This window comes from Peromyscus eremicus, chromosome 4 (assembly GCF_949786415.1).
Source record: "Peromyscus eremicus chromosome 4, PerEre_H2_v1, whole genome shotgun sequence".
NCBI classification, from domain to species: domain Eukaryota; kingdom Metazoa; phylum Chordata; class Mammalia; order Rodentia; family Cricetidae; genus Peromyscus; species Peromyscus eremicus.
This window is the reverse complement of record NC_081419.1, coordinates 136,711,378-136,731,718: the sequence shown is the minus strand read 5'-3', so window position 1 is coordinate 136,731,718 and position 20,341 is coordinate 136,711,378. Positions and strand designations below refer to the sequence as shown.

The window sequence follows — 20,341 nt, the reverse complement described above, 5'->3', positions numbered from 1 at the left end:
GAGTTTGAGGCCGGCCTGGTCTACAGATTTGAGTTCCAGGACGGCCAGGGCTATTACACAGAGAAATCCTGTCTTGAGAAACAAAAAACAAGCCCTCTATTTAGCTGGGCAGTGGTGGCGCACGCCTTTAATCCCAGCACTCGGGAGGCAGAGCCAGACGTATTTCTGTGAATTCGAGGCCAGCCTAGTCTACAGAGCGAGATCCAGCACAGGCCCAAAGCTACACAGAGAAACCTTGTCTGAAAAACAAAACAAAACAAAACTAGCCAGGCGGTGGTGGCGCACGCCTTTAATACCAGAACTCGGGAGGCGGAGCTGGATGAATGTGTGAATTCGAGGCTGGTTTACAGAGCGAGATCCAGGACAGGCACCAAAGCTACACAGAGAAACCCTGTCTCGAAAAACCAACCAACCAAACAAAAAACCTAAAACATTTTCATTTCAATTCCGGGCTAGCATCCACCGCCTGGGCCTCTTCCAATTAATACCTTCTTGGCTTCTCTGCGGACCCAAAGTAATTGCCCGGGGCGAGGGTTGCAGCCCGAGTGCAAGCGCCCTCGATTCTAGCATCTAAGAAACTCCGCCGAGCGTCTCCGAAAGCCTCGGCTGGCGCAAACACTCCCGCAGCCCGCCGAATCCCGCTGCCTTGCTGTGACTTCAACGGGTGAAGAAGGAACCAGGCGACATCATGCAAAAATAGGTAGCTCGATAGCTGCTCCAAGTCAAGCACTCACGTGATAGAGAAGAGGAAGTAGGCACGCCCAAAAGCCTGCGGGGAGCGAACCCAAGCCAGGGGGCGGAGGGAGCGAAAAGAATAACAGGAAATGACTTAAGACGCACGTGCTTCGGAGAGGGGTTGGAGCAGAGCCGTCGAGAGGCGGGGCCGCCACCTTACGCCTGCGCAGTTGCCGCCGCCGGCGCTGCCGAGTCACTGGGGTGGGAGGAGCGTGAGCAGTGGGCGGGGCGCGAGCCTACGTGGCGCAGGCGCAGTGCGACTCAAAAGGCGCGGGCCGCCCTATCTGCGGGGTTTGGATCCGGGTCAGTCAGACGCGGCGGTCGCGGAGAGACGCTTAGAACCGACGGGGCCGGATCCCCGGGAGCACCCTAGCTGCGAGGAGGTGAGTGGCCTGACGTGCCCGGCAGGGCCGGGGCGTCGCGTCCGCCAGGCCTCCCATCCTCGGGAGGCGGAGTCCTGCCCTCCAGTCCGGTGGCATCGTCTCCCTGCGCCGACTGCCTGGCCCGGCCTGGCCCTCGTCCGCCGCGGCCTGGAGTGCGCGGCCTTCGCTTCCCGCCTTCCTGCGTTCCCGCGGTACCCGGGCCGCGCCGGCCGCAGCTTCCCTTTTCGCCCTTCTTGCCGCCCTTTGCCCCTTCCCGCCTTTTCCCGCCCTGCGAGCCGCATTCCTCTCCTCTTTGCCTCCTGTGGTTCGGCTCGCGTCTCTTCCCGCGTCCTCTGCGCCGCAGCTCCACTCCAGTCTCTTCTCCGTGTCCGTGGTTGGCCGGGGCGAGCAGGGCCAAAGCCTTGACAGCTCCTGGCTCGGGTCGTCCCCGGGTTCTGACCTTTCCCCGCCGACCCTGTTGAACCGCGACAGACCCAAGTTCGGTAAAAAGGCACGAACTTGTTGCTTTGCCTGTAGTCCTGCGACTTTTGAGGGGTTGAGTGGGTGTGCCTAGAGAGGTGTGGATGTGTTTTTGTCCTGGGGACAGGTTGATTCTATCGGGGCCGTTCTGGAGGGTTGCTGGACAGGGCTTTCTTCTCGGAGCTTCATCTCTAGATGCTTCCTAGAGGTCTGAGAAATTTTCTTCGCTTTAACTTTATGAGGACGAGTGCAAATCCTTTACTGATTACTTTCAGGCTACTGAAAACGAGGAATTGGACTTGAAACGTAAGGAGGGCTTAGTTAAAACTTCAAAATAGTAAACAAGATTGTGCATACGCTATTTGTGGAAAGAGAAACTGGGTTATGATTTGACTTAAAACCTTGCAAAGTAACTTCTGTATAATACAGGCTTTTTTCAAGTCTGAGCTCCTTTGGGGGATTCTTCCAGAAGTCAGTGCAGTGAAGGGGTAATAAGTATGTCTCACAAATAAAATGTTGATGAAGATAGGCAAAACCAGACGCTTTGTGAATGGAAAGCTAGGAATATAGGGGAGATAATAAACCTTTTGTAATTACAAGCATGTTCTGCTCTAAGCTCCCAAGGTTAATTAAGCCTAAGACTACTCACCTTTGCTCTGGGTTAAAGTAACTGAGGAAAAAGATGAGCAATCACAATGCTGGAAGTCTGAAAACAGTTTAGGCAATACTTTATCCTGAAGTTTTGGTCTGTAGCCAGACTTTTATTTGGGGATGTTTTGGTTTTTAATGATATAGCTGTTTTTGTATTAACATTTAGGGTGGTCATCTGTTATACTATTATGTCAGCACCGTGTAATTAGAAGTTTCCAGGCTTAGGTGGAAAACTTAGCCAAGTATGAGATCCTGGAGGGCAGGAGTGAGACACCATCTCTACAGAAATGGGGTTCCCAGGACCCCTGTGTTCAGGTCAGCCTCTGTTGTGGCATGCAACTTAGTGCTAGGAATTCTGGAAGTACTTGTGAAAGGAGTGAATTTCTGCCTGTGATGTTCACCATTGTACATGTAGTTTGATGTGTATTTAAAATACTGACTGGGGTTGCCACAGAAGTCAGATTGAGAGAACTATAAGTCACACTTTATTAAATTTTTTACATGCGTTATTATGTATATGAGAGTATTGCATATGAAGGTCAGAGGGCAACCTAGGGAGTTGTTTCCTTGTGTTATTCAAGTTTTGGGAAACACACTCAGATGTCAGGCTTAGCAGCATGCATCCTTACTGTTTGAGCCATCTTTTTAAGCCATCTTCCTACCAGTCCCTGTAAATCCACCTCTGAGCCATCTCATCAGTCCTTATAAATCTAGCTTCAATGGAGTGTGGTAGCAAACAAACAAATACAACAAACCTTGGGTGTGATGGCGCACACCTTTAATCCCAGCACTCAGGAGACAGCTATGCGGATCTCTGTGAGTTCAAGGCCAGCCTGATCTACAGAGTGAGATCCAGGACAGGCACCAGAAAGAAAGAAAGAAAAAAGAAAGAAAGAAAAAAAAGAAAGAAAGGCAAAAAACCACTTTCTAGCTGGTCAATAGTGGCACAGTACTTTAATCCCAGCACTTGTAGGCAGAGGCAAGCTGATCTCTATGACTCCGAGGCCAGTGTAATATACAGAGGGAGTTCCAGGACAGTCAGGGCTACACAGAAAACCCTGTCTTGAAAAAACAAAAGCCAACCAGCCAACTAAAAACAACAACAAAAACTTGTTTATAGCCCGTGATAGACCTTTGTAGATGTGAGGCACTCAAGACCTGCTAGAACTCAGCCCTCCGTCTAGTGTATAGAATAGTGTGTATTGGAGGAGTCCTACTCCAGTGCAGTTAGTGACCTGTGAAGCTTCCAGTCATGTAAACGAGGTTTCCTCGTGTTTATGACCTGGTTAAGTAAACAGTAGTATGTGTGGAGAGAGTTTATGTTGACTTCTGATGTTGAAGTGAAAACTAAGTCCTTTGAGGTTGAAAATAAACATAAATGTCCAACATTGTGACATCTTGGCCTTTGGAATAGTAGAGGTCTCACAATAACATACAGCTCACTTCTGAGAAGTAAGCTGATCTAGAATCAGAGTACCCAAGGATCCAGAGGCACTGCTCTCTCTGAGAGTGCCTGGGGGTGGGGGTGGGGGTGGGGGTGGGGCTAGGGGGTACCAGGTTAGAAATAAAGGTAAAGTATATCCTTGGCTTTAAAGAATTCTCTATTGTTTTTTAGTCTTTTCTTCCCTCCCTTTCCCCTTTTGGATGCTGGTGTGTTCATTTGTTCAAGATTTAGTACTTTGGTAATTTGAAGATTAGATTTGAGAATTTATTAAAAGACTTGTTTGTGTTTCTTATTGCTTTAGTTGATGATCCTTTATTTCCTTCCTATGTTTAAATGGAAAATCAGAGGAGCAGAAATTGAGGAATTCAAGTAGTCGAACTAGTTGGTTAAGAAGAGAGCCAGAGTCCTATCTGTACAACAGTGTTCTTTGTATTCTCCCCTACTTGTAACTAAAGAGAAGCTCTGCTTTCTTTACTTGTTTTCAGTACAGATTTTGTTTCTTGTTTAATGTCTGTGGCACTTCAAGGTAGCAAACACCAAATAAAGTTAACAGTCAGAGTAGAGTATAAAATGATCAGTGATGACTGAAGTAAATCTCTACTCCTGCTCTAACGACGACAGTAGCATCTTGTTTTTCATGGTTGTTGAGATATTGGTTAAAATGCTTTGTACAAATGCTGTGGTGTGTCATAGAGTCAGAATTAGAATTGTTAGGGTCAGACTAGGCAAATACTCATAGCTTTTTAATTAATCAGAGTGTCACAATTTGAGCTTTCTCCCATCTCTAATGGTAATTTTGTTGATAGATTTCTATACATGTACAATCAGGGAGCTCCTCTCCCCTCATTTTACAGCCTGAAACATAGCTTTTAGATTTTTGTTTCCAAAAACTGTAAAATGTTGGCATCAACTAATTAGGTGGTTTGAATTCTATGGTAGTTTGTATATATTTTTATATTATTTCATTTATTTTCTTAAGAAATAAGCCCTATAGTCTGGTTATGTAAACTGCAGCTTAGAAATAAAAGGATGTTTTCCTCTTAACAGTAATCATATAAGGAAATATACTCTTTGATTCTAACAATTTTCACTTTTCTTATTTCCTTTTTAGTATTCACAGAAACATCCATAGGAGTGCAGAAACTTTCACAATGAAATCTGAAGCTAAGGATGGAGAGGAGGAGAGCCTACAAACTGCCTTCAAGAAACTAAGAGTGGACGCATCAGGGTAATTGAATATGTAATGTGTGACTTGGGATTATTTATTTACTGGATTTAAATAGTCCTTTTGGTTAAAATGTTCCTCTTCTGGGGCTGGGTGGTGGTGGCAGTGACGGTGCACGCCTTTAATCCCAGCACTCGGGAGGCAGAGCCAGGAGGATCTCTGAGTTTGAGGTCAGCCTGGTCTATAGAGTGAGATCCAAGACAGGCACCAAAACTACACAGAAAAACTCTGTCTCAAAAAAACAAAAACAAAAACAAAAACAAAAAATGTTCCTCTTCTGACTTTTTTGTTCACCCTAGGGTAAGTAAATGATAATACTTTGACTTTGACAAATTCTTTGTAAATATTTGATTGAACTTGAAAAGCAGTAGTTGGTTTTTACTCTAAGGTTGAGTGTTTTGGTTTCTTCTTAACTCTGAGGCAGTCCCTCTTCCCTAATTTAATCAAGCCTTAAATCAAGTAGTATCCCACCAGGGACTTCTCATATACCTCAAGGGAATCACAGTATTTTATTTTGTTTTTTAAACTAAAAGTGAATTGGCCCAATAAAGGTCTATGAAGACATTCTTGATTTCAGTCTCTAATTGCTGAATCTCTCAGTGGAAGCCTGTATTCAGTAAGGGTCTGTTACCAAGACCAATAGTCTTAGAGCCTTTGACCAAACTAAATGGAACAGCCACAGACCAGTTGCTCTCTTAAGTGTTAGTATTTCACCCTTTTCAACATCTGTGTGCTGGTCAGATCTCTCCTTACTCTAGTTCTTCAGACCCCAAGCCTGATGAAATCTTAATGGTTATGATCCTTTTTTTCTGTTTGAGTGGAAACTGAACACTGGAAGCTCGAAGCTGAGCGCTGTAGTAGTAATAACAGTCCTAGTCCCCAGCATTTCACTCTTGGCCTCGGCACTAAGTACTTGGCACACATCTAGGAGCACATTTAACCTTCTCTCTGTCTTGTAGTAGATAGACACTGCCATTGTCTTAGTTTAGAGAGGCTGCTCACACAATTGGGTCACTTTCTATTGGTAGAAGTTACAGATAGAGTTTGAACCCAGGGTGTCTGGCTCCAGAACCTGCTCTTAGCCATTCTTCCATGTGATCCATTGCAGACCACATGGGAATACTTTACAAAGTAAAAACTAAATAGATGCTAATAGCTGCCTGCTTGTGACTAGCACTGTATCTGGCCCACCTTAGAGTGTTTATGCCGATAGATTTTCACAGTGGATGGTAAGATGTTCACATTTGCTTTAGTGGTACTTCAGGAAAGTATCACTTTCCCAAGTTTTTTTTTCCAGCATGTTTTTTTGCCATATGAATACTTAAATACACTTTTTTGTTTTGGGTTTTTTGTTTGTTTGTTTTTAAAGATTTATTTATTTATATGTACACAGAAGAGGGTACCAGATCTCATTACAGATGGTTGTGAGCCACCATGTGGGTGCTGGGAATTGAACTCAGGACCTCTCTAGAAGAGCAGTCGGTGCTCTTAACCTCTGAGCCATCTCTCCAGCCCTGTTAGGTGTTTTTGAGACAAGGTCTTATTATGTATCCAAGACTGGCCTCCCCATCATAATCCTCCTTTCTCAGTCTTATGAGTGCTGGAATTATGTCCATGTGCCACCATACCAACTTTTTGTTGTTACCATTGTCGTTTGTTTTTGATGTGAGTGCTCTGTCCTGGGGATAGAACTTGGGGCCTTGCTCATGGTGTGTGCTGTGCTACTGAGCTATATCCCCTAGCCTTTGGTAAGCCTTTTTGAGAAAAGGAAATAAAGCGGGAAGGCATAATTTTAGATTGTTAATTTAGTATATTCTAGGTGATTTGGGATGTGACTTTTTTAACTAAGAAAATTCTAGAAATAGCCACATAAATGCATACAAATCCTCTAGTATATAAACCTTTATAAGTAACTCTTCATATGCAGACTTTTCTCTGATGTTTTAAGAAATTGAAATGTAAGCTCAGTGTTGTGGCATACAACTTCAATCCCAGCATTCAGGCAGATCTCTGTGTACTGAGGCCTGGTCTACAAGGGAGTTCTAGGACAGCTAGGACTACATAAAAGAGACCCTGCTTTAAGGAAGAAAAAAGAAACTGGAATGTAAAATTAAGCTGAAAATAAAATTAAACTGTTGATGGCACTAAAAGTTACTTAAACCATTATAAAATGTCTTGTAAAATATCCATGCAGTTTATGGTTGCAAATTACACATTTGGGGGCTGGAGACAGGGCTCAGGGGTGAAAAGCACATACTGCTCTTTCAGAGGACCACAGTTCAACTCCCGGCACCCATGTCATAGCTGTTTGTAACTGCTGCTCCAAGGAGATCCTATGCCTCTGGCCTCTGCAGATGGCTGCACTCAAAAGCACATACCCTGTTCACATGGACATGCCCATTCACAGATACAAATTATAGATAATAAAATACAACTTTTTTTTTTTTTTTTTTTTTTTTTTTGGTTTTTCGAGACAGGGTTTCTCTGTGTAGCTTTGCGCCTTTCCTGGATCTCTCTCTGTAGACCAGGCTGGCCTCAAACTCACAAAGATCCACCTGCCTCTGCCTCCCAAGTGCTGGGATTAAAGGCGTGCGCCACCACTGCCCGGCCCTAATAAAATACAACTTTTAAAGAAGTTGTATATTTGTAGCATATGATATGCCTTTATTAAAATTATGGAAAGAAGGAACAGAATATTTGAGAAAACCAAGAGTCGAAGGGATGAGTCAGTAACGTGACTAAGCAGAGTAAGACTCTGGAGTGCAGCATATGTTTCTGACTGTCCCATGCTGTTGTCACACACCCTGCTGAAGGGACTGCTGAGGACTGACGCATTAAGCTTTGCCAGGGATTTAGCGTCAGCCTGTTCAACAGGTTTTGATTTTCAGTGGTATTTGTCTTACCAGGGCCAATGTCTTTGTTATAAAACAATAAACCTTTTAATATGACTATAAAATAATTGTAAGAGTCACAATTTACTTTAATCTCTAGACCATTTATATAAAATGCCTATGTGGTTTGTTTGTTTGTTTGCTGTTTTTCTGAGACATGTACAAGGTCTGGCTGTTGAGCCCAGGCTGATTTCAAGCTTGTGATCTTCCTTGGCTTCCTGAGTTGCTGGGATTGCAGGCATAGGGTTTTAGACCACGGCGTACATGGGCATTTACCGTAGTTCTCTTACGATGATCCAAATGTGCTCTCGTGTCATTAAAAGTACTTTTAGGGTCTAACTAGATAGCCTAGGCTGACCTTTACCTTTCTTTGTACATAGCCTAGGCTGGACTTGAACTTCCACAATCCTCCTGCCTCTGCCTCTAGAGTTATAATCCAGCACTACCATGCTTGGCTGTGTATGGAGGTGTGTGTGTGCTCGAGTATCTGCATGAGCATCTTCACATGTGAAGATGACAATGTGGAATGTTATTCCATGGGTTATTCCATCTGTTTTGGTTTGTTTTTAAGACAAAATATCTCACTAGCCTGGAGCTTGCCAAGTAGGCTAGGCTGACTGTCTGGTGATCTTGTCTTCCCTACCCAGCCCCGTGATTACAAGCACACACCACTGCACCTGACTTTTGTTGATTCTGAGGATCAAACTGAGGTTCTTGTGCTATGTGTGTTTTGGAAAGATTTATATCAAGGTGCTGGTGTTGGTAGTCTGGGTACAGATGATTCTTTTTTAAATGTTCTGGGAACCCATAGTACTTGTATAGTTTTAAAAGATTTAACGATTTAACTCTGAGTAATATTTCAGATTGACCAGTTGCAAAAGGAGGAAAATTTTTCTAAAAGTTGTGAAATACTTCAAAATGAGATCATTTGCTAATTGAATTGACTCTTAGAGATAGGCTCCTGATCTTAGTTTTTACGGCTGTGCCTCTTAGGTAAAAGAAGTAGTCAGTGTCACTTACATTCTCCCTGAACATAGACGACTTGATCTGCCCCAAACAGCCCAAAGTCTATTTATAGCCCACTGCTGGTTGCACTTAGAGATCATTCTCTCGCTTATGATTTTGCAGCCATGGGCTTTTAGGGATCTTTTCAGTTTGGTTTTGGGGGAAAATTTACATTAAAAACTGAACACTTTTGAGAAGTGTAAATGAGAAAGAAAATAAGTCACTCAGAGTTGCATTAGGATTAGTGAGGTAGAAAGTTCCCCTCGTGATACAGTTTCCATCATAGTGAACTTTGTTCTTGTCCTCAGGTCCGTCATGTCTCTGTCTGTTGGAGAAGGCACGAGTGTCAGAGCATCAGTGAGAGCAGCAACAGACGACACCAAACCTAAAACCACGTGTGCATCTAAAGACAGTTGGCATGGGTAAGAGTGCCCCCTCCCCTTAAATTACAGTTATTTATTTGGGGTGTGGTACCTGCCAAGGAGTGTGTATAGAAATCAAAGGACAACTCATAAGAGTTGGTTCTCCACCATAGTATTTCAGGGATCAAGCTCAGGTTGGTTTTAAACACCTTTGTGCTAAGCCATCTCTTTGGCCTGGGCAACAGCTTCCCATGTGTCAGCTGGTGCATGCCGGGTAAGCACACTTTGCAACTGAGCTATATCCCCAGCCTTATTATTATGTGATATTGCAGTGACTTTTGTCCTGAGGTCTGCTTTGTCTGGAATTAGTGTTACTAGTCCTGTTTTTTTGCCAGTGTGCGACCAGTGTATTTCTTTCCTGGCTTTTTAATCACTCTGCTTTTAAGTTGTTGGTATCTCTCAGAAATAGCCTGTGGCTGATTCTGTCTTGTTCTTTATTCAGTCTAATCAGGGCATTTTTCTTTTTTTCTTTTGCTTTGTTTAGTGCATTTATTCTGATAATTGGTATATTTGCATGTCTGCCATTTTATTTTACAATTTCTAAAAAAATCTTTAAAAAAATTTTTTTTAATTTATTTTTATTTTATGTGTTGGTGTTTTGCTATGGGTGTTGGATCTCCTGGAACTGGAGTTATAGACAGTTGTGAGCTGCCATGTGGGTGTTAGGAATTGAACCTGGGTCCTCTGGAAGAGCAGTCAGTGCTCTTAACCACTGATCCATCTCTTCAGCCCCCAACATCTTTTATTTTTGAGACATGACATCTCACTCTATACCCCAGGCTATTCTAAAATTCCCGTGTATCCCAAGCTGGCTTTGAATTCTTGGGCAGTACTTCCTTCCTTCCCCTATTAGGGACCATGCACAGCGTTGTTAGACTTTCTGTTTTCCCTCCTTACCTACTTCCCCTTCCTCTTCGTCCTTTAAAAATGATTTGAAAAAATTGCGTTTTTTTACCTCTACTAATTAGACGGTATTCAGCTTTGTTTAAGTAGTTGGCTTTGAAATTTTACTATCAAGCTTTTGATAAAAAGGCCAGAGTTAGTTTTATAAATCATGTTGGTACTTGATTGTCTGCCTTTCATGATGCGGTTATTCAGTATGCCAATCCTGTTCTACTTTAATCTCACAGGTTAGGGTTCATCCTTACTCTAGTGTTAATTTATCTGTATTTTGCATTTTTAGTTTCTTTGCTCACGATTCTTGTACTCTACACCTTGCCACATACAACCTCATTTTTTCTTGGTGAAAGTCTGTTGGTAAATAAGGCTCTGTGTTGCTCTTTGTGTAGAGTGCATTTGAATGATTCCCCTTGGGGTGTCTGATAGCTCAGTTGTGGGGTGTTTGCCTAGAATGAGAAGCGCTGTCCATTCCCCAGCACTGCAAATAGTTATGAATGGTTACCTCTGAAATTATATAATATTGTGTCCTGTTGGTAAATACTTTGCCCTTCTTCTCAATGTGGCCACATTGAATAAATGTCATTTTTCTGCTTTTTATTATTAATATTGTCTTTCTTTTTTCTTTTTTTGGTTTTTCGAGACAGGGTTTCTCTGTAGCTTTGGAGCCTGTCCTGGACTAGCTCTGTAGACCAGGCTGGCCTCCAACTCACAGAGATCCACCTGGCTCTGCCTCCCGAGTGCTGGGATTACAGGCGTGCGCCACCACCGCCTGGCTTAATTGTCTTCTTAAGGATAGAACCTGGCCTCTTGGGCACAGATCATGACCCCAAGTTTGGTAACAATTATATTTTGCTTTATCTGAGAATACCTTTATTTCATCCTTGTTTTGAAGATAGATTGGCTGTATCTGAAATGGTTGTTTCTACGTAGGCAGTTGTTCAGCACTTTCCGCGGTTGTTGTGGTCTGGCTCTGTTGTCTTCTCTGCTGCTGTTGAAAGGACTCTGTCTGCCGTCAGTGTAAATGTTTTGCTTTTAAGATCTTAGCCATGATTTTCTAAATCAGGTCTTCTTCCATTGACTGTTCCCTCTGTGGCCCTGAGGGTTAAATCTGGGGTACTCTGCGGCTATGTGGGCACTCTATGGCTAAGCCATGTTGTTCAGTCCTTTCTGTATCTTAAACAGACTCTAGATTTCGTCCTGTTAGATTGACAACCTGTATGTGATCCCCCCCCCCCCCCCATTTCTCTAGTACCTTTTAGGCCACAGATTAGCAGACCTTTTATAGAGTGACGTGGTAAGCACAACTGTAGTCTCAGCACTTGAGAGACAGAAAGAATTTCCAGATTGAGGCCTGCCTTGATCTACAGTGAGGCACTGTTTCAAAAAACCAGGGGGTGGGGAGTCAGGGAGGGAGGGATGGACAGACAGACCCAATAAATATTTTAGGGTTTGGAGGCCAAGAGGCTAACGCTGAGGAGATTGTGTAGGAGCTTCCAGGAAGAGAAGGCTGCTCACTGCTGCCGTCGTCGTCGTCCTGGTGGCTCTTCTTGTTCAGTTGCTCAGGCAGTTTCAAGATGAAGTGGACAGCCTGGTGGGGTTCTGCTGGAGTGGGCGGTAAGGGGCAGCTCCAGAGTCCGTTTACGCTGTGTGAAATACGCACATCTCCTAGTGTGCTCTTCTAGCCTTCAGATTTTGTGATGCTGTTGGATTTTTTATTTTTTATTATTTGTTTGTATACGTGCGGATGTGGGCATATACCATAGCACACATGTAGAAGTCACAGGACAATCCTGGGGAGTTGGTTCTCTATGTCTACATGGATTCTAGGGATTGAAGCCTGTTTGTTACAGGCTTGTGAAACAATCACTTATACCCAGAGTCATCTCTCTTGTCCTGGTTGGATTCTTAAACCTCTCAATGCCCAGCAGGTCCCAACTTGTAGATGGTAGCTTGGTAGGCCCCAGAAGGTGGGAGAGAAGAAAGCAGGGGAGAAGAGGAGTGAAGGGTCACCTCAGACTCATCTCCATGGCTCACAGTTGTAGCCCACTGTGGGCAGTGTCCACATGCTCTGCAAAAACAAGGGGGCAAAGTACATGCTGAGCATGTGTGAGGCTCGTGGCTTGACCCAAGTGTCCCACCCCTAACAAGAAGCAAGTAGAGGGACAGATGTAAATTACTCTAGAGGGTGCAGTTTGCTGACCCTTGTAATAAATAGATTTATCTTCCTGTTCAGTAATTCTCATAGCACTATTATATTAGCCTGTTCCATTTAATTCCAAATGCAGTTTTATTTTCCTTTCCCTTTCTGTTTTAATAAGGTCTCATTGTAACTCAGGCTGGTCTCGAGCTCACAATCCTTCCTCTAGCTCCTAGGGGCTGGGGTTACAGGTGTGTGCTTCCTGCCCAGTTCATCTCTCCACCCCCTCCATCTCTTTCTCTCATCCCTACTCTCTCTTACCCCCACCCCCACCCCCACCCAACTTCCTTTGAGACAGGGTCAAGATGTAGTCCTGGCTGTTCTGTAGTTCACTATTTAGACAGATTGGCCTCAAACTCAGAGGTCCTCCTGCCTGCTTCCCAGAGAGCTGGGATTAAATGTGTGTGTCACCACACCCGGTGTGATTTTTATTTCTCAAAGTTCCATATCAGGGCCATGAAGATGACTTAGTGGGTAAAGGTACTTTAGCACTGCCAAGCCCAGAGCTCCAAGTTCGAATTCTGGGATCCACATGGTGGAAGGAGAGAACCAACTCCCAAAAGATATCCTTCATATGTGTACCCCCAAATAAATAAAAAGCTGTTTTTTTTCCTTTTAAACCCTGTTTTAAGTCCTGCTGTCCCGTCCCCCATCTCCCCCCCAATTTTGCTTGGCAGTTTTAAGTCTGCTTTTCCTCGTTCAGTTTTGTATTTAAATGTTTTGTAAGTAGCTATATAGTGCATCTAATAATTCCCAGTTTCTGGAAATTTCAGGGACACCAAATCCTGATGGGGAGGGAGAAAGCGGGGAGAGAAGGAGAGAGAGAATATGAATGAGAATATTTCTGTGTGTCTATGTGCACTCAGTACTTGTGAAGAGCAGAGGTTCATATTGTTTGTCTTCCTCAATTGCTTTCCCCCTGGTTTTCTTTTTGAGGTAAAATCTCTGAATCTGGAGCTCCCTTACTTGTCTGGACTGGCTGGGCAAGTCCCAGGGATCTTCCTGTCTTCTAGCACTGGAATTAGAGGTGCATGCCGCTGCACCTGGCTTATTTACATGGGTGCTAGCGTGGCCAGTACTTCACTGACGGAGCCGGCTCCCCAGTTCTGTGTTACTGTTATTGTTTGTTCTTGCTGGCTGTTGCCAGTGATAGGAGTGATTTGTAATGCTGATGCCTTGCTTGATAGTACTGGCACAGTGGCTTTTGTAGCATTAGTCTTGGTGCTGGAGCCACATTCTGCCTGGGGGAACTGCATCAGCTTTTATCTGCTTCTCCCACACCCAGAAGCTGAGCATGGAAGATGATGTGTTACCTCACTTGTTTCTACAGATTGCTAGTGCGGGTTGCTGAACATTTGAGACAAAGACTTAAAGCAGTTTGAGAATGGAGGCATTCATGACCTTACACCCAGAGGTCTGTTTCCAGCTGTCCTATGACCTCTCTCAGGAGGACTCTGTATCTCCACATCTTCTTGTGTGTTTTTCTCTTGTAGGTCTACAAGGAAGTCTTCACGAGGAGCAGTGAGAACCCAGCGTCGTCGACGCTCTAAGTCTCCTGTCCTTCATCCTCCCAAGTTCATACATTGCAGCTCAACAGCATCTCCCAGCTGCCAGCTCAAGCACAGAAGCCAGACTGAGCCACCCGACAGCAGCAGCGGGCTGGGAATTGCAAGCCCCAAAGAGTTCAACGCAGGAGAGACCTCTACTTCTCTTGATGTTAATCACACAGGGGCAGGCATTGAGCCTCTGAGAAGTTTGGTTCCAAGGCTCCCATCAGAGAGTAAAACAGAAGAGCCCTCTGATGCTACCCAAGTCTCCCAAGAAAGTCTTACGGCCAGTGATCTCTCTGACTTTCGATCTGTTTCCAAGCTAAGCCAGGGCAAGCCATGTGCGTGTGTAGGCAAGGAGTGCCAGTGCAAGAGATGGCAGGATATGGAAGTGTATTCCTTTTCCGGTCTGCAGAATGTCCCTCCTTTGGCCCCAGAACGAAGATCACTTGAGGACTACTCTCCATCACTGCACACCAGAACTCTGTCTGGCTCCCCTCGATCCTGTTCCGAGCAAGCGCGTGTCTATGTGGATGATGTGACCATTGAGGACCTATCAGGCTACATGGAGTATTACTTGTATATCCCTAAGAAAATGTCCCACATGGCAGAGATGATGTACACCTGATAACGAGAAGCTGATTCGTGTGCTTTAAACCAATGAAAGGTTGTCAGAGGTTTAGTTAACGGCAGACCTGGTGGCCACTCTGTGAGAAGACATCTCTTTTTGCTCACTGTGCTTGCAATAAAAACTCTTGGCATCTCAGTTAATCTTCATTATGTCAGTTTACTGAGTTCTTACGTACCCATTAAGGCAAGCAGGTCAAAGAAAATCTCGCCAAAATATGCTCTGAGGGCTGAAGAAACCATAATGACTGGAGACTGGCAGCAGTGGGGATGTATGAAATTCTTGTAAGACGGCATATTTCAGACCTGCTTAAGATGTGGCAGCCAAGAAACTCCAATGTGCTTTTGTAACTGAACTGAACACTCATGTTGTAGATGCCAGCCCACCGGTAGTAGAGCTTTTAAGACTCATTTAAACTGTCTTTGGTTTAACACGGGTTTGTGTCATTAAAGATTTCTTATGTTACTGTTGAGTCAGATCTAAGGTTTAGATTCAGTTTGAATAAACCAGGTGGCCTGTCCCATATTGTTTGAGGGAGTCATTAACCTTACTATCACTAAATAAACCCCCGCTGGTGCTGTTATCCAGAGGTATGGTGTGTTGTTTCTCAAGCTGTTTAACGTGCTGCTGCTAAGTATTTGAGGTATGTGTGAAAGTGTGTCGTCTCCCTCTCTGGTGTTTGTGATATGTTATCTTGCAGCCAATTCTAATACAGGTCTTGTGCCTCATATGTTCTAGATGTTTGTCATCTCCTACCCACAATCCTTGAAGAGGATTTCATACTTATCCTCATACACTCTGGTGGATGAATCATTGTAAAATCCCCGCCAAAGTTTGGTTAAAGGGCCTGAGCTCGCTTTTAACTGGGAGGGTGAATCCTTACCTTTCTCAGGTGATTTGGTTTCTCTTTTTTTTCCTTCCCTAAGACAGGGTTTTTCTATGTAGTTCTGGCTATCCTGGTACTTCCTCTGTAAACCAGACTGGCCTCTGTATCCTGAGTGCTGGAATCAAAGGTGTGCTCCACCGTGCTGGCCTGGTTTCACATTTTATATGTGCCTTGTAGCTTCTATTTTAATTCGCATTATGCATACCCACCAATTGTGAAAACGTCCAGTCATGGGAAGATAATAGGAAGTTTGTTTCATTTGGATTGCAGGGTAAGCCTTTGCTGTTCACCTCATTGGCCCCAGGCTTGCCTCAGGATAGAGGATCTTTACTTCACAAATGAGTCATTTGCACTTGGGAGAAGTAAGAAACGTATTAGAAAAGTCTAGAGTCTAAGCTTTGGAAGACGGCTGCTAGCTTAGTGTACATCTAGTAAAGAAAAGGCTATCAGTAGAGCAAGGAGCCAAATGCTACCGTGGCACTAAATGCTGAAAGTGGCACTGGTGGTCACAGGGTACTGTTTTGTACATCTTCAGGCAGCTTTCTCAGGACAAGACAATTGGTTTTGCACATCTGTATAATGTTGGGATTCCAGGACATCTGCCTGTATTCTCTCAGGAGACTATAAATGAGGTGATCACCAGGAACTTGGGCACCTCTAAGAGTGAATGTCTCAGTGCCATGAAAACTGACCTTTCCGAGTCCTCAAAAGGTCCAGATTCCAGGGGTTCCCAGACCACAGAGAGCCACTTACAGAGGGTATTGAGTGTAAGGATTCCAGTCCAACAAGTAGTGTTGGTCTTATCTGTGGGGGAAGTATTTGTAGTTAGCAAGTGACTTAAAATGAATTCAGACGCATTCCCAAGTCTTCATTTTGTCTTATAAAGGAAGAGTCCCACTGACCTAGTAACTTCCTGAAGGGGTCAGATCAGAGCTTAGAAATTTCAGATTTGTGGGAATAAGCCAATAGTTACCTGCTGGGGTGTCATCTCACACTTGTAATTACAACTGGGGAGGACTCAAGAGTTCAGGGCCAGCCTGGGCTACAAACCAAGACCCTGTCTTAACAAGTACAAACATGAATCCTGAGGTTAAAAATTACCCTGCTCATGCAATTGGGCAAATTTCAATTTAGTGTCCTTCAGGAGAGCATTTGATCTTTGTGGATGTGACTCATCACTGGGCCTTTGCCAAAGGGCCTAGGGGCCATGTGGGTGGTTTACCAAACTAATTTGATAGGTCCTGAGAAGAGGATTCTGTGATGACTGAAGAACTAGAACCTAGTTTCCACGGGCTTTTATTTTGGCACTCTAAGTGGTCATTGTGGGTCTTTCTTTTAGCACAGGCAGTCACATTGTTCCGGGCTGGGAATACAACAGTGGGCAGAACAAGTCCTTATCAGTGGGGAAAGGTGAATGTAAGTGGTTATGGATTGGAAAAGGATTAGGAGATAGGAAGGGTTGGGGTAGGGAGGTGGGATTTCTGTTGCATTTCAGGCCCAGAAGTGTTTATGCTAACGTGGCGTTGGCCCTGAAGGAAACAAAGTGAGCTGTATGGACAGTTGAGGAAGAGTACTCATGAAGGACAGAACCACTAGAATCTGAAGGTTGCTCGAACAAGTGAGGTCAGAGGGGTGGGGTGGGGTCAATTTGTGGATAACCAGTGGGTAGTTTGAAAAGCTTTGGCTCCTAGTGAGTGAGATAGCCATTTGGGGGCGGGGGGGGGGGGGGGCTATAAGGGAAGGAAACAGGAAGAGACAAGTTTGAAGACAGGGTCTCACACTGTAGGCCTAGTGGCTTAGACTCCCACCTTCAGCCTTCAAGTTTTGGGGTTGCAGACATGCAGCATGGGGACCCGAACACTGGCTACAGAGTGGATTATTGGGAAGTTTGTAGCTTCTAGTGGCTGGATAGCTGATAGTGGGGGGGAACGTTCTGGAATTAAGGTAGAGTAGAAGAGAGACCAATTCAAGGGTGTGAGGAAGATAGGAATTAAGAATATTCTGGCAGCTTTTAAGAAGTTAAGAGCTGGTATGGATTTGGGAGGGGAGTTGGGGATTGGGTTTTGTTCTTGTCTGATGTTTATTAGCTGTGTAGAGCAGTTGAGTGGGTGCTTGCATAATTACTGAAATCAGGAGGAGAGGCACAGCTGGAGAGCCAAATTCAGGAGCTACCAATATATGGAATTTTAAAAATGATGTTAGTATAAGATTTTAATAGAAGAAATTAGGGGTAGTTTGTGTGAATGCTGTACTTTTTTGCTCATTTTTTTTTTTTTTTTTTTTTTGTGGGGGTGAGGCCTGAAACTGCTAGAAAGACCTATTTGAAATAAACAATTTAAGGGGAAAAAAAAATGTTTGCCAGGCAGTGGTGGCACACACCTTTAGTCCCAGTACTCTGGAGGCAGAGGTAAGTGGATCTCTTGAGTTTGAGGCCAGCCTGGTCTATAGATTGAGATCTACGACAGCCAGGGCTAAACAGAGAAACCCTGTCTCAAAACAACAAAAAGTTTTGTAAAGACTTAAGAAGAGAACCCTTAGGCAGTGAGTGTATCAGAGGCGCAGGCAAGATGGCTTGGGGTAAAGGCCCTTGCCACCACAGCTGATGACCTAAATCCTTGGGACCCATGTAGTGGAAGAAGAAAACCAACTCCTCAAAGTTACCTATCCTCTGGCCTCCACATGCACTGTGCCATACACACGTGTACACACACAAAGAAGTAGATGTAATTTAAAAATTGACAAAAGTGGGCTCAGGGATTTAGCTAAGTGTAAAGCACACACATGTGAGTGCACACGCATACATTCAAGTAAGTACTAGGCACTTACTGTGGTCTCTACTCAGGAGGCTGAGGCAGGAGGATAGTTTGAGCCCAGGATTGCTAGGGCCAGCCAGGGCAACATTGTGAAACCTTGTCTCAAAAAAGAAAAGTTCCGGTACAATGGTCAGGGAAAGGGCAGGAGCATGTTGAGGCTAACCAAAGGTTACTCAGTCAACTGAAAGAGCAGTTTAACAAGCCTCAGCTGCACACATGAAAGGGGACAGAGGGGCAGCCACTGCAGACGTGAGGGGTGTGAGACACGAACATAGCAAGTATTTATACAGTAGAACAAGGAATCCTTGCTTTGCACAGGGGTCTGGGAGAAGCCAGACCTTGGGGAGAGGTGCTGACCCCGCCACTATGCAAAAAGGTTCCATGGGAACGTGGGCTTCCCTCCCCCTCCCGCTTTCAGAATTCAGCTCCGCCTCTTAGGTTCCCTCCATCCTGGGCTCCCCGGGAGGCAGCCCTATGTGAAAAACAAGCAAGTGAGGAAGGGAGTGACGGCTGTAGCAGGAATCTTCAAAGTTCTTATTAATAAAATCAAACCCGGGGCCAGGTATTGGGGTGAACACTGGATGGTCAGAGAGACAGGACAAGCCACAGCTAACCTCACCTGGCCGACTTCTCAGCTGATCTTGTTTCCTCAGACTGGAAGCTTCTGAGTCCTCATCCAAATGGATCTCATCTGAACTGTGCTGCTCAAAACCTAAAAGCTTAACCAGCCAAATGCTTCTAGTTCCTGGTCCTCACGCCTTATATATCTCTCTGTTTTTGCCATCACTCCCTAGGATTAAAGGCTGCTTTCTCGGATTAAAGGCATGATTCACCATGCTTGGCTGTTTCCAGTGTGGCCTTGAACTCACAGAGATCCAGGGGGATTTCTGTCTCTGGAATGCTAGGATTAAAGGTGTGAGTGCCACCATTTTCTAGTCTTTGATCTAGTGACTGTTCTGTCTCTGACCCCAGATAAGTTTATTAGGGTACACAATATTTTGGGGAACACAATACCACCACAGACTGCCTCTCAGGACACAGAGCCAGACAGTGGCAAAAATCCCGGGAAGACACAGATTTCTTCCCCCCCAAAGATTTATCTTGTGTGTGAATATTTTGCTTGCACACCATATACATACAGTGTGTAAGGGATCAGATCCTCTGGAACTGGCATTACAGGGATGATTGTGAGCTAGGTGGGTACTAGGACTCGAAATTAGGCCCTTTGCAAGAGCAATGGTTGCTTTGAACTGATGAGCCATCTCTCCAACCCCATACAGCTTTAAAACCAGTTTGGAGAACTTTGTTTATCTAAGGAAAGTCTGTTATAATACACACATAACCACAAGAGGGCGTGCTTTCCCCAAAAGTCACAGGCTTTTTTTTTTTTTTTTTTTTTTGGTTTTTGGGGGAAAAAAAAAGCCACATCTTGCCTGAAAGCTCATCCATAGCTGGGTGCCAGATAAGGCCAGTGCCAAATTCTGCAATCTGAATTTTGTTTTTACAAGATCAAAGTGTTTCTTTACTAGTGATGTGGTCTATCAGGAGCAAAACCACAGGGTGATCATGAAGGAATAGAGTGCTGAAATGTCAAGGTAGTTAGTATTTAGATTGTAGGTGATTCTTCTGGCAGGGATCCATCACGGGGAGCTACTAGGGGTGAACAGGGCTAAATGTATGTGGATGAAACTCCTCCTGGAATACACCTAACCTTAGACTATCATTACAGTGACTGATGGACGTTTAGAGGCACCCATAATCTTTTCCATTGGAATGCTCATTCCTCTTTCTGTGACTTCCAAGCTGGAAAGAATTTGGGAAAGAAATGGGAAAAGTGTTCTTAGGGGGGAATTGCCTGAGCAGGCTAAAGGTCTACCTGGACAAGATGCCAGCCACCTGGCCAAGGTGATAGTTCGTGTGGACACTAAAGGGACTCTGTAAGGTCAGTGGCTATGCATATGATCATGAGAACCAGCAGTTAGCAGGAGCAAGTCATAAGAACTGGTTATCAGTAGAGAGGAAGGCAGAGAACACATTCTGCCCAGAGAACACTGCAAGAAATGTCTGCAGTGATGTTCAGTGGCCAAAATCATCACGGGACCTGGAAATATGTCAGATAAACATGGTTGAAGTCAGGCAACAGTCTAATGTTCTC

The 20,341-nt window shown here is 44.5% G+C and overlaps 1 protein-coding gene across 2 annotated transcripts; it reads left to right on the top strand.

Moving 5' to 3' along the window:
• Positions 1-986: 986 nt before the first annotated feature.
• Oser1 (oxidative stress responsive serine rich 1) lies at positions 987-15,070 on the top strand. Of its 2 annotated transcripts, none has more exons than XM_059261856.1 (4): positions 987-1,118; positions 4,784-4,900; positions 9,102-9,215; positions 13,806-15,070. In XM_059261856.1, exons 2-4 carry the CDS (start codon positions 4,824-4,826, stop codon positions 14,485-14,487), a joined length of 873 nt encoding a protein of 290 aa, XP_059117839.1. In that variant the 5' UTR covers positions 987-1,118; positions 4,784-4,823; the 3' UTR covers positions 14,488-15,070. The 2 variants fall into 2 exon arrangements, with proteins under 2 accessions (XP_059117839.1, XP_059117841.1); XM_059261858.1 differs by lacking the exon at positions 987-1,118 and adding an exon at positions 3,753-3,798.
• Positions 15,071-20,341: the final 5,271 nt, after the last annotated feature.